The sequence below is a fragment of the Tachypleus tridentatus genome, chromosome 1, assembly GCF_004210375.1.
Source record: "Tachypleus tridentatus isolate NWPU-2018 chromosome 1, ASM421037v1, whole genome shotgun sequence".
NCBI lineage: Eukaryota > Metazoa > Arthropoda > Merostomata > Xiphosura > Limulidae > Tachypleus > Tachypleus tridentatus.
Genome location: NC_134825.1, coordinates 67,388,801 through 67,401,398, shown reverse-complemented (window position 1 = coordinate 67,401,398; position 12,598 = coordinate 67,388,801). Strand labels below are relative to the sequence as shown.

The following is a 12,598-nucleotide window of genomic DNA, read 5'->3' as shown; positions in this document are numbered from 1 at the left end:
CGAATTTGAAGAGCAAGACAATAAATGTAAGAAAAGTAAAAACAGCTGTTTTGGCTTTAAATAAAACGATCTTATGTCTACGTCATGAAATACGTAATTTACAGTTTATTATAAGAAGGCGCTATAAATTTATTTATATGTATGAAACATTCTTCTGACTGATAAACAAAAAAACTCGTTCATAACTAATTCAATTTATTCGATGTGTCTCAAGAAGAAGTTGGAGTTTTTGTTATACTAACAGCAAGGAAGTTAATAGTATATTTTATAATTATACAAAATTACAGCCTAAACTAATAAATAAATGGATATAATTTGAACGTATTACAGTAGCAACGTATAGAAGTTTCTTTTACAAGTGAATCCTACCCTACTTTTTACGACATTTTCATATATGATATTAATTTGTTTGTTTTTAGATCAAAGCTAATTTGTGCTATCTGGTTTATCCACGAATCGAATTCAGGATTCATTGGAAGTCTGTAAACATTAAAAAAAAAGTCTCAAAAAATTGTTGATGTCCCTAAACTTGGCCTAACGTAACATTATTTATTTTAGTGCTCATTTTAGCTAATTCTTGTACCCTGAAAATGAACATCTTATGTTTAATAAAATTCACTATAATTTCCATATTGTCAATCTATTTAGGGTTTAAGAGCAGTTCTAAATATTTTATTTATGCTGTAAATAATGGTATGTATGTCCGGGTTTATCTAAGGATATGTCTTACAATGTCCAAGCAGAAAAATAAACTGGTTGTATTTTTATTTTGTTTCAGATTTACCCTCTTTTGTTCCCGAACACCCGGAAGGCTCAACGTTGACTAATAATAGACAGTAAAGAAAACCGGAAGCTAATGTTTGAAAATCGCTGTTTATCTACCTGTTCATCAAAAATAATACATGACTGCAGATGTAAAAAAAAGTATTAAACGTGTTACAAGCATCACGCTTTTAATACCGAATGAGACAAGAAACCATTAAAAACTTCTTAAAACGTACGATGAAGCTTTATAAAGTATACAGTAACGTAAATATACATGTTAGATATACACGATTGTTTAAATTTAATGTGTTATGATTTAGATAGTTTATGTGGCGCGATTATTGAATTTCGTTGTTTTATAAGCGATGGTTTGTCGCAGGACTGTTTATGTATCATACGTTGTGTAATTCGCTTGTTATTAATTGGTTATATTATAGCGTAATGTTACTAGTACTTTCCGACTTTTCCTCGTTGTTATAATTGAGTATCATTGCTTCGTAATAACTCGTAGTCTGTAGGACATTCCAGTCCTCTGTCGGATTATGACAAACATTCTAAAGTTAGTTATTTAAAGAGATAGATCTCGACTGAAAGATTGTTAGCACAGCCATAAAGTGGCGAATACAAGGCTGTGTTTGCACAGGATTAATACCTTTTATGGGCCCTACATCAGTGGTGAGATTCAAAAATTTTAAGAAGGGGTTCTCTCAAGGGAAGGCCTCAAATAACGGGTTCTCTTACTTTTCCGGATCTATACTGATACATCATTTGAAAAGGAAAATAATGGAAAAAGTGCTTTAAAATCTTTTATTTATTTCATTTTAAAAATTTCCAAATAGCATGTCCGTTTTTTCTGTTTCACTCTATTATCATCTGCACTGTGATTATTGACCATTCAGGGGTCTGTGATTTTCTCATTAAATCTTTCTTGTCGAAATGTGTGATGAAGTGTGACTGAGGGTTTGCTAAGCTCAAAATTTTAAGAACGGGTTCGCGAACCCCCGAACCTAGCCCCTATCTAAATACGCCAGTGTATAATTATTATTTCTGAAGTTATCACAGCTTGTATTATAATAAAAGAGCTGAGAAGAAATAATTTGTCATTTATGTTCTAAAGCAACTGAACCAACCCGTGTGATCATTAATGAAGAGAAACAAATTTTTAAAGCTCTGGATTCAATTTTGGTAACAAACAGTGTAACGTAAGTGAAATTATCACCGATTTATTTTACTGACAAAGCAAGGAAGAATAATCTGTCTTGTTAATTGTGTTATAAAGTAACTGAACCAGTCTATGTGGACTTCAACTGTGTAGTGAACATTTTGAATATATTTGATTGTTTTAATATATTATTTTAAAACAAGTGAACTGTGTGCTGTTTGTTTGTTGTCGAAATTTATTGCAAAATTACACACTTCCTGTGAAAAAAATCCACCCCACACATACATAAAAAATCTTGACAGTATATATATATATATATCACTTATTATTCATAAAAAAAATACTGAAAAATGCATAATGGCTTTTTCTGCAAGTTCACAAAATTAATTTTTGTTAGCTAAAAATGAGAACAGAACAGACAACGTGTAATTTAACTTTTTCTATGGGATAACTTACACCAGTGTTTCCCACAGTTTTGTCATTTACACTTCTATTTAATAAATACGGTTTCTTGGGTCTCCCTCTTTCTTTAAATGAATTCAAGAGTTAAGTAACATAATGTAATACACGGATATACATTAAAACGTTACATGCAATGCGATAATTCCTCCTGATTTTCGTTAATGAAAAATATATCGAAACGCTTAATTTTAAATTATTGCACTACTGACTCTACCCTATCGTTCACATCTCTGTCTTGGTGCTATCTGCTAGCTTCAGTAATTAATGTAACTTAGTGTTTCATATAACTTTTTACCATAACTGTATTGGTAATTGAAGCGAAACATTTTACAAACATTCAAAAACAACAACGACGATATTGTACAAGTTTCAAGTAAGAAAAAAATAGTATTTATGAAATGTTGAATATAAATATCACATATTCTAAAATCTATATTACATTTCCTTAGCACATAATTTATTGCCAGATACATACAATCAATATTATCTACATTTTTACATTTCTTTTGCATTATATACAAATATTACCGTGCTAGCCTTTTTCAGTTGTAATGCATAAATACGTCATTGAGTTCAAAGTTATTATTACTCAAATGAAAACAAAAATAACCGTAAGCAAACAGCTCGGATTTGTCTAGTACATTTCAAAAATAATTCTAGGTTACTTAAGTCTATTCTTTTTCTGGTTAACAGAAAGTTACTTTGCCAGATGTAAGGCTTTATTTTTACCGTTTCTGTTATATCACTGACGTGATTTTGAATAGTTAGAAAACTAAATTGTACAAAAAATGTTTACATGCTTTCAGTCCAGTCAATACACCATACCCTGCGCAATGTCATGATGTAATTATCTCACTTAAACTACCAATACACATAATATATTTAAACAAACACTAAAACACGCAAGGTTTCTTCGTGAGACCATGTAAAGAAAAAATATATAATTAAACGTGAGAATTGTTATTATAATATGTTACTGGATATATTTTAAAGTTACATCATTAATACAACTATTACACCTTAGTTATATTTTACAGCTTAACGCTTTAACCGTTACAAAATTATTGATATAATTTAGTTTTAATTAATTAAAATTGCTCTGATTTTTTACGTACTTTTTTGTCTTTACAACTAACATGGCTGTAATTCACTATAATTCTCTGATGGGTAGTTGTGTTTGTTCGTTTGTTTTTGAATTTCGCGCAAAGCTACTCGAGGGCTATCTGCGCTAGCCGTCCCTAATTTAGCAGTGTATGACTAGAGGGAAGGCAACTAGTCATCACCACCCACCGCCAACTCTTGGGCTACTCTTTTACCAAATAATAGTGGGATTGACGTCAAATTATAACGCCCCCCACGGCTGAAAGGGCGAGCATGTTTGGTGTGACGGGGATTCGAACCCGTGACCCTCGGATTTCGAGTGGAGTACCTTAACCACCTGGCCATGCCGGGCCTACTGACTCTGGATTTAAACTGACTTTTGATGTTGCATTCCTATTCATAGAGTTTTGCAAACACCTTGTACTTAGTTGCAAAAATTTGGTATTACTTTGATAAAGCACAAGATGCATACTTTGGAAAAAATTATAAGACTTGGATACAGTAATCAAATAAAGTCGACCACCAAAACCTAATTTTTTATAAATATTCAAGAAATTTTTTAAAACAATATTTCAATTGCTCCAAGTTTTTCTTTACATGAATTGAAGTCATATTTGTGTTCAAAATTGTTTTTTTCGAATGTCTTTCGTATTTTCTAATCAATTTCTGAAAAGTTTTAGTCTTGTATTTGACAGAAAAATGTGTTTGACAATTGTTTTAAGTAGAACCATTTCTTTCTAAGAGACGCCAGTTTTATGCCATAAGTGCCGAATTTTCTGCAACAATGCGTAATTTCTCATCTTGAAAAATACTGTAATTACTAAACTACTTACCTAATTAGATTCTCACTTGTAAACAAACACTGAGTAATTTTTCTGACATAATTAAATTTTCACTTTGAAACAAACAAACCTAAAATTGCAAACAAACTTTCAAGATGTGTTAAAAAGAACTAAAAAATGTAATTATATAAAAACAATATTTGTGTGGGACATTGTCCGTATTCCAAATTACGTACCCACTATTTATCTTTGTAATCTTTTACGGAAGACTTATAGTAAAACTGCATCGAGCTATCTGCTGAGCCCACCGAGGGAGATCGAATCCCTGATTTTAGCGTTGTAAATCTGTACAGCTTTACTGCTGTACTAGCAGAGGGCTTACAGAAGTAAAAATAGAAATGTCATCGCTAGTTTACGTGGTAAGAAAAAAATGTCCATTGATTGTTCAAGTTCACCCTCGTATCAAGAAGAATTAATGCATAATATACTATCCATTACTTTGAACGCTGTAAATGGGTGATTATTTTTCAAATACAAATATCAATTAGTCTAAAGTTCGAGGTCAAACACAATGAAAAACGCACATACACACAACGGCCACATAAGGCGAAATTAGTTCACTCGTACAACGTGCTCGTGTGTTTTCATAAGACTACGTAAACATTACGCTACGTGGTAGGTGATTCACCATGTGCTTGCTTTAGATTATTTTTCGTACAAATGTTAAGGAAGTTTATTAAACACCGTCTCACCAGTTGTTTGGTCAGCGTAGCTGAAATTACAAAAATAATATAACCGAAATGTAATACTTTTGTTTTTTAACTGATACACACGACGCCTTTTGGTTGTAGTAAAAACTACAAAATTCGAAGAAAGTAAATTAACAAGATTTTTCGCAGTTACCCTATAAAACGTTTTGTTTTTTTTTCTTCAAATTTTGTAGTGCACACTGGAAGGGCTTGTACGACTATTCTATTATCGAACAGTTGTGTACATCAACCCTGAGGAAGTCGCAAAGACGAAACGTTAGTTAACATATTTGTTTATTTGGAGTGTGAAGGTAGTTTTTTTCCCCAACCTTTTTATAAAAATTTGTAATACTACTATCAGTCAAAAAATCACCAAAACTGAAACTTTTCTTTAACTTCACCATTCACAATGTTTTGCGTTTCTTATAGCAAAGTCACATTGGGCTGTCTGATATGTCTGTTGAGGTGAATCGAATCCCTTATTTTAGCATTATAAATCCGAAGACATACCACTATGTTTCAATAAATCTGAGTTTAGGGGTTTCAGGATGAAACTCGTGTCATTATAAGATAAAATTTATCAAAGTGAGCAAACACAAACAACAAATATTTTGACACTTTTTCTAAAAGCGGAAAAGCACTGTGTATATGTTTTTCATTTTTACCAAGATCTTTGAAAAAAAACTTTCGTTGATGAAAAATCCCATATAAAGGAGATAAAGTCGATGTTAGTAAACGTAATTTGGATGGTTAAAAAAAAGAAACGAATAAATTACTTATTTAAATTATTCACCAGCTTGTAATTTAATGTTTAAACCACCAGAGGGCCTTACATCAATTACAAAGTTTATGAAATCGATAATTACAGGTATCAAGTGCTGGTCATTACGTATATTACACGTCTGTGAGTTTATATCAGACTGTTTCAAAAGTAGATTTTTTGGCTCACTTTTTCAGTCTATCTCCAACGTACCTAATAAAGAAAAATGTATGAACACTTCGTTTTTCAAGCTTTACATAAGTACACGTTGTCAAATAGTGCACACACTTTGTCACAACGATGAGGAATCTACATAAAAAAAAAAAATCACGAATTTTGAGAGTCAACCCGAAATAGTCCTACAAACTGTACGTATATTCAAAATAAATATGCAATTAAACATACGAACGAAACTGAAAATTCAGACTTACAAAAAATAAAAATCCGTTATTAACTTCAACAAATAAAGTCATTTACACGGAAAAGAAAAACAATTCAACCCAGTAATAAGTTGAACTCATTATTATTCTTATTTATAATACTAGAATGCATTGTTTCATCAGTTGATAATAAAAAAGAATCTATAATAACAATGGTAAACATATACTAAAGTTTCTACCCTAAACTGTTAAGGAAATTAAAATTACACAGAATGAATACAGTACATTTTGTTTACGGAACACAAACGCTAGTGTTTTATGTACTGTCCTAGGTTTTATTTTTTGGGAATCTTGACACCTGTATTACCAAAGCTTTACATCGTCCTTGTTAACATTGTCTCGTACCAAATAAAGACAATGTTAACCCGCTTTAATTTCTCTTCGCTCTCTAAGTGTTATTTGTTAATTACATTTCCTTTCTTTTCCATATAATAAAGTGATAATTTAAACGACACTGTCTATTTCTCAGACCGAATAGTGAGATTTAACGGTCACTCTTATAGTATACCCACCCAGATTCCCAATATGCGGAGCGCTTTTTGCGACATTGGTTCGCGAACCATGAATGCTCAAATTCACAGTCGGAGTATGCTAACCACTCCACACTAGGTCAAGCGTGACGGGAACTAATGTCAGTTTTAAAATAATTTCTGTGACTGTATCGGTTCATAATATACTAATTTTACGACCTTACATTGCGATGCTATCTCTGTTCGTGTTTTTTAACGAAGTTAAAACTATTTATATGCAATAAGATGAAACGATCGGCCCTTTTCCTCTTACGAACAATACTGTGATTCATTGAACCGTATTTAGAAAACAATCATTTCAATTTAAGAGCTTCGATAAGTTCAAAACTTTCATGAAAAAATAGCATTTGATACGTTAAAAGGAAACAAACATCTTACATCAAGGAAGCGCTAGCGGTTCTTTAATTGCAATACGTTGCTAAGTGGTGTTGAAGTTGAGGAATACATTAACCTTCTGTCACAAACTATTACATATTCAACATAACTGCGTAAACCTGTATTTATTAAAACAACAAGGATTTATATTCTTCTCTTTGTAAGGTCAACATCTTTACATTATCGGGAATGGGTGAAAACCGAAGCAAAGTAAAATCTGACAGACGAGTCAGAAAAACAAATACGGTAGACTTAAATAATTAAATCGAACGATTAATCTTTGTCTACCTTTTAAATAACCAACAAAAAAACCAACTATTTAATATAAATAACCTGACGATCGTCTGATTACGGAGTTTCTTTGAAACATCTTTACAAAATTTCACAATGCAGCATATATTTTGTTTCCTTTGACACTAGCATGAAAAAGTTGAGTTGAGAACTTACCATTACAGACGTTTCGGTTGATCCTGTTCATAAAGCCATAAAACACCAATTAAATATACCGTTTCACTATTTCAGTTTTCTTAATCCATGAAATAAGTAAAATCTGTAAGGTCGACATGCGTGGGTATTTTGTACAAAGCTAATTTGCTAAAACTAACGAAACCTTAATTACTATAAAATACATTTCGTTCTTGACCTCATAGCTTGTGTTAAAACCAAGTGCTTAAATGCTGTCTTCTGACCTATCTGTTTAATTACTATTAACTAAAGAGTATGAAAAATTAATATCAGGTATAGGTGAATATAATAATGAACTATTCAAGTGATTTAGAACCATCTTAGAATATGGTTCTAAGTGTAAATAATAAATATAAGGGTATAGCTTATGAATGTTTCATTTTCTTTTAATAAAATAAACAAATAAATGAAAACGACAAACCCAAATTTGTATATATATTAAGCAATAATTATCCAACAAAAGAGTAATCCAAAACTGATCCCACCACAGATTACGAGTGCTTGCTCCAGACCACGCTTCTCTTGCGTGGTAATATAAATGTGGATTCTGATACAGGTTGCCTGCCCAAGCGGAATCCAAATGACTGAGAAATCGAAAAATATTCTTTGACAGAACTTTTCATTGCCACATGTGAACCCAAACTCCTTGATAACATTAAGCCATTTTGGAATAATAACGATAACAATAATAATCCACCACAATTTTTTTTTCTTTTAAAATATTCTTTTATCAGCATGACATACGGACGCGGCCGTTTGGCCACGAGAACACATGCCCGTAAATGAAGCACACACAGTCCGTCAAAATCTGACGACACACACTCACGTACCGTTTAAAATGCTCCAATATCCTCTCTTCTCGAATATTATCTGGTAAATTTCCAATCCAGAGGTGTCTAGTCTCTCTAACCATCTTGCACAAGGGTCCACATCAGGTCTTTTCTCTCGCACAGCCCATCTGACAAAATCATGCACGATGTGTTTTGCTCGCGAACGGCACACACGTACGAACTCCACCGTTCAAATGACGTCATACTGGCAGCTACCTCTCGTGCTGTGCGGTAAAGTACGAGCGCAACTCTACGAGCAACATCCTATGGCAACAGCAAATAACGAGGTAGTGTGTTCATTCCATGATATTCCGGTCGCGAGTACAGATTCAAGATGCAGAATTTTTTTTTTAAATCAATATACTTTGTATTTTTCATAACTGTTTTGAAATTCGATAGTTTAATTAAAATTTCAATAAAATTATCAAATTATTTACAACAAAATGAGTCAAAACATGGTTATTTAATGTTATCTTTATTATTCAACATTTTAAGCACTTTAATTTAAAATGGACCTAAATTGCTTAGGTTTACTGGGATTCAATGGAGATAGCAATGTGAAAGAATAACACCTGTTTAAATGTAGTGAATACACAAACTCGTTCCAAAATATATAAACTATAAACAGAATTTCCCAAACACTAATTTATAATCTGTACTGTGACTAATGTAAAGTTAAACACCGAATTGCTAATTATAAATCACTACTTGCTGCATAATTGTAACATTATAAAAAAAAATTAATTTCCAACATATCCTTTATTTCAGCTAAATAAAGTTTTTGTTTCAAAACTAAACACAACATAAATTACTTCATAATATAAAAACTTTAAATATCAGATTCATATCGGCCCTCGAAAGCTCTCCGAGTATACAAATTAATGTACTTTATTAAACACTCATGATACAAATACTACACAAATTTGTCGTCAAAAAATAAAACTTAAGTTACTACCAATCCTCACTTTTTTTTTAAAGTCCATGAAACATTCTATTTTCATATCAAAAAGTTTGAATTTTTAACAAATTATTTCAAAGTTAACTGCTAAATACAATTTTTACACTTAAAAAATTACAAGAGAAATACAATTTCAAAGGGTAAAACTATACACATGATTACAAAAATCAGATGCTAGGAAATTAGTAAAATTGTTTTAAATGTACAAAAAAGCAACTCGAAAATTTTCTAATTACAGGTTGCCTTTGTTGTAAGGAAAAATAAAATGTGTAAACTGAGAATCAGTATAGCAAAAGAAATGAGGGTTCACCTTCACCTTTTGAAAAAATAAGATGCCCACAGTTTAAAATGGACATATAATTCCTACAAAGATAAGTAATCCTTCGTAAATATCCTTTGGTTTTAGCATTATAAACAGATAAAGATAAATAATCCCATTAAGGCAAGAACACAAGTTTTCAACAGTTATTCCTTGTCCTGTTGTTAAAACAATATGGCGCCCAACAAAAATCTCAACCTATGACAGATGCATCTTTCAAGTAAGCTTACCGCTATAAACGTAACACAAAATAGTCGTCAAACTCATTTTAATTCCAATTTAAGCTTTAAAACTTTAATCTATGCATTCTAATACTTCTTCTGAACAGCCAGAATGGCTGATTAAATGCAGAAGAATAATCTCCTTTACCTCTCCTACTCAATTCACAAATAATACCCTACAAACAAAGGCGCGACTGCCTGAAACGTCAAAAGGAAAAGGTTGGAGAGGATGAGGAGTGACGTCACAAGAAAATTGATTTTCATTGGTGTATTCAATAGAAAAAAGCTTCTGTGTTGCCATCTACCATTTTAAAATTAAACAATCTATTTGGTTTAATAACAATTCGTTTTCGAATACATTCAAAGTTGTCTGATTTTATATAAATATATATTTTTTTCATAATCATTCTCAACTACATTGGTATATCTTTTTTGAAATAATAGTTTATTTTACAGAGAGAAAATAATATTATTTTCACATTTTTACAGGAAAAAGAGCAACTGAAATACATGTAAAATACATTTTTGTGATACATGTCTGACAAAAGTGATGTTTTAGTTATGTAATGCATGTAAGTTCTAAAGTTATCTCTTAGTTTCAAGAAAGTTACATATTGTATCAAGCTTTCAGAAGAACTCTTCAATAGTCCAGTAATATGTTTGCGTATTTACAATGCTAGAAACAGGGTTACGAAATTTTGGGTGAACAAAGCATAGATAGTCATCGTGCTTAACTAAAACCAACAATCTTTCAGAAAAATAATAAATTTTGAAGCATTTTTTTTGTTATTTATTTCTCCGCCGTGTACGCCCCAGAGACTGAACCCAGAAGTTAAACGTTATAAGCCATCAACTTTATTGCAAAGTAACCAGGAAATAAATAAATAAATAAAAACTACAAAAGATTTTTAACAACAGAATCACATCGCAAATCGCCGTACATTCTGGTTATACGTAATGCTCTTTCATTACGAAAGAAAATTTGAGGTTATCAGACTTTGCATTCGGATTGAGTACATTGAGTTTGTTTACCTTGAGGTGGTATCGTTGAAAACATAAGCCAATATAAAACTATATCATGGCAATAACTTGTACTTTACGGAAAGTTCTAAAACTATTGAAGTGGCCATAACGCCACACAAGTATTTTGTTCACTTTCGGATCAAAAAAACGTTCACAAAATCACTAGATGAATATAGTTATCTAAATAATGTTGCTGAAAATATAACCATTGTAAAATAAAATAGAAATTAAAGGTGTAAAATAGATATTTTAGTAGTTTAGCAAGCTTGCTCGCCTCTAAAACAAAACCCTTTCTTTTAGGGTATAACATTCTCAGCGTTTTTCTTTAGTTATATTTAACGAACAGTAATACCAAAATTTAAGTTTTCAAAAACCTCACTAACCTATGTGTACGCACTTTAAACGTATAAACATTATTTGAATTATACTAGACAATAAATTGAAGAATATCATTTCGCTTGTTTTTTTTAAGATAGTGTTGAAAAACATGTAAACTGTTGGACAGTATTGCTTGAAATTTATCAAAATACATAGTACTGAATGCATACAAAATTAAGTTGAAAAATAACCTTGAAAATTATATATTAATATGATTGTGCTAAACAGATTTATATAACACTCATACTTGAAAACACTCACTGACCAACGACGGTTTTGTTGACAATTTGAAGTCTTTCCGTTGGGATAATGGCAAATCTCCTGATTTACAACGCTAAAAACAGACGTTCGATTCCCCTCGGGGGGCAAAGCAGATAGCTTGATGTGGCTTTGCTGTGAGAAAAACACAGCCCATAACAAGATAACTTGAAAATATCGAGCTGATTGCCATCTGTGATAATTCATTTAAATTAAACCTCTATTTAAGGCATATTTTAATTCGTATTTCTTAAACAAACAAACAACTTATTATTTAAAGTGAGTTGGCATTTTAAGATTAAATTATATAATAACGGAAGAGGATAACATTGTTTAACGGACTATACTTCTCATAGTTTAACTTTTATCTTAAATTAGGACAAAATTGAATATTTACATAAACACTTTTCTATGGTGGGTTTAGTTTGTTTTGAATTTCGCGCAAAACTACACGAGGGCTATTTGCGCTAACCGTCCATAATTTAGCAGTGTAGGACTAGAGGGAGGCAGCTAGTCATCACCACCCACCGCCAACTCTTGGACTACTCTTTTACCAACGAATAGTGGGATTGACCGTCATATTATAACGCCCCACGGCTGAAGGAGCGGGCATGTTTGGTATGACGGCTTCTGGTGGGATAGTGATAAGTCGACTTAAGATGCTAAAATCCGGGATTCGATTTCTCGCGATGGACACAGAGATAGCTCAGTGTGACTTTATCAAAACAAACTATGGCCGGGTAGGTTAAGGCGTGCGACTCGTAATCCTAGGGTCGCGGGTTCGCATCCCCGTCGCGCCAAACATGCTCGTCCTTTCAGCCGTGGGGGCGTTATAATGTGACGGTCAAACCCACTATTAGTTGATAAAAGAGTAGCCCAAGAGTTGGTGGTGGGTGGTGATGACTAGTTGCTTTCCCTCTAGTCTTACACTGCAAAATTAAGGACAGCTAGCGCAGATAGCCCTCGAGTAGCTTTGCGCGAAATTAAAAAAACAACAAAAATAAACAAAACAAAACAAAC

At 32.1% G+C, this 12,598-nt stretch overlaps 1 protein-coding gene and 1 long non-coding RNA gene across 2 annotated transcripts in view; one reads left to right on the top strand and one right to left on the bottom strand.

Moving 5' to 3' along the window:
* Window positions 1-793, top strand: part of LOC143251060 (uncharacterized) — a 30,915-nt gene extending 30,122 nt beyond the window's left edge. The window contains exon 4 of the long non-coding RNA XR_013028480.1: window positions 779-793. This is a non-coding gene — a long non-coding RNA (uncharacterized LOC143251060). The remainder of the gene's footprint in view (window positions 1-778) is intronic.
* Window positions 1-10,136, bottom strand: part of LOC143251056 (uncharacterized) — a 135,402-nt gene extending 125,266 nt beyond the window's left edge. The window contains 1 exon segment of the mRNA XM_076502394.1: window positions 8,422-10,136. Coding sequence (XP_076358509.1) covers window positions 8,422-8,504 — 83 coding nt within the window. The 5' untranslated portion in view covers window positions 8,505-10,136.
* Window positions 10,137-12,598: the final 2,462 nt, after the last annotated feature.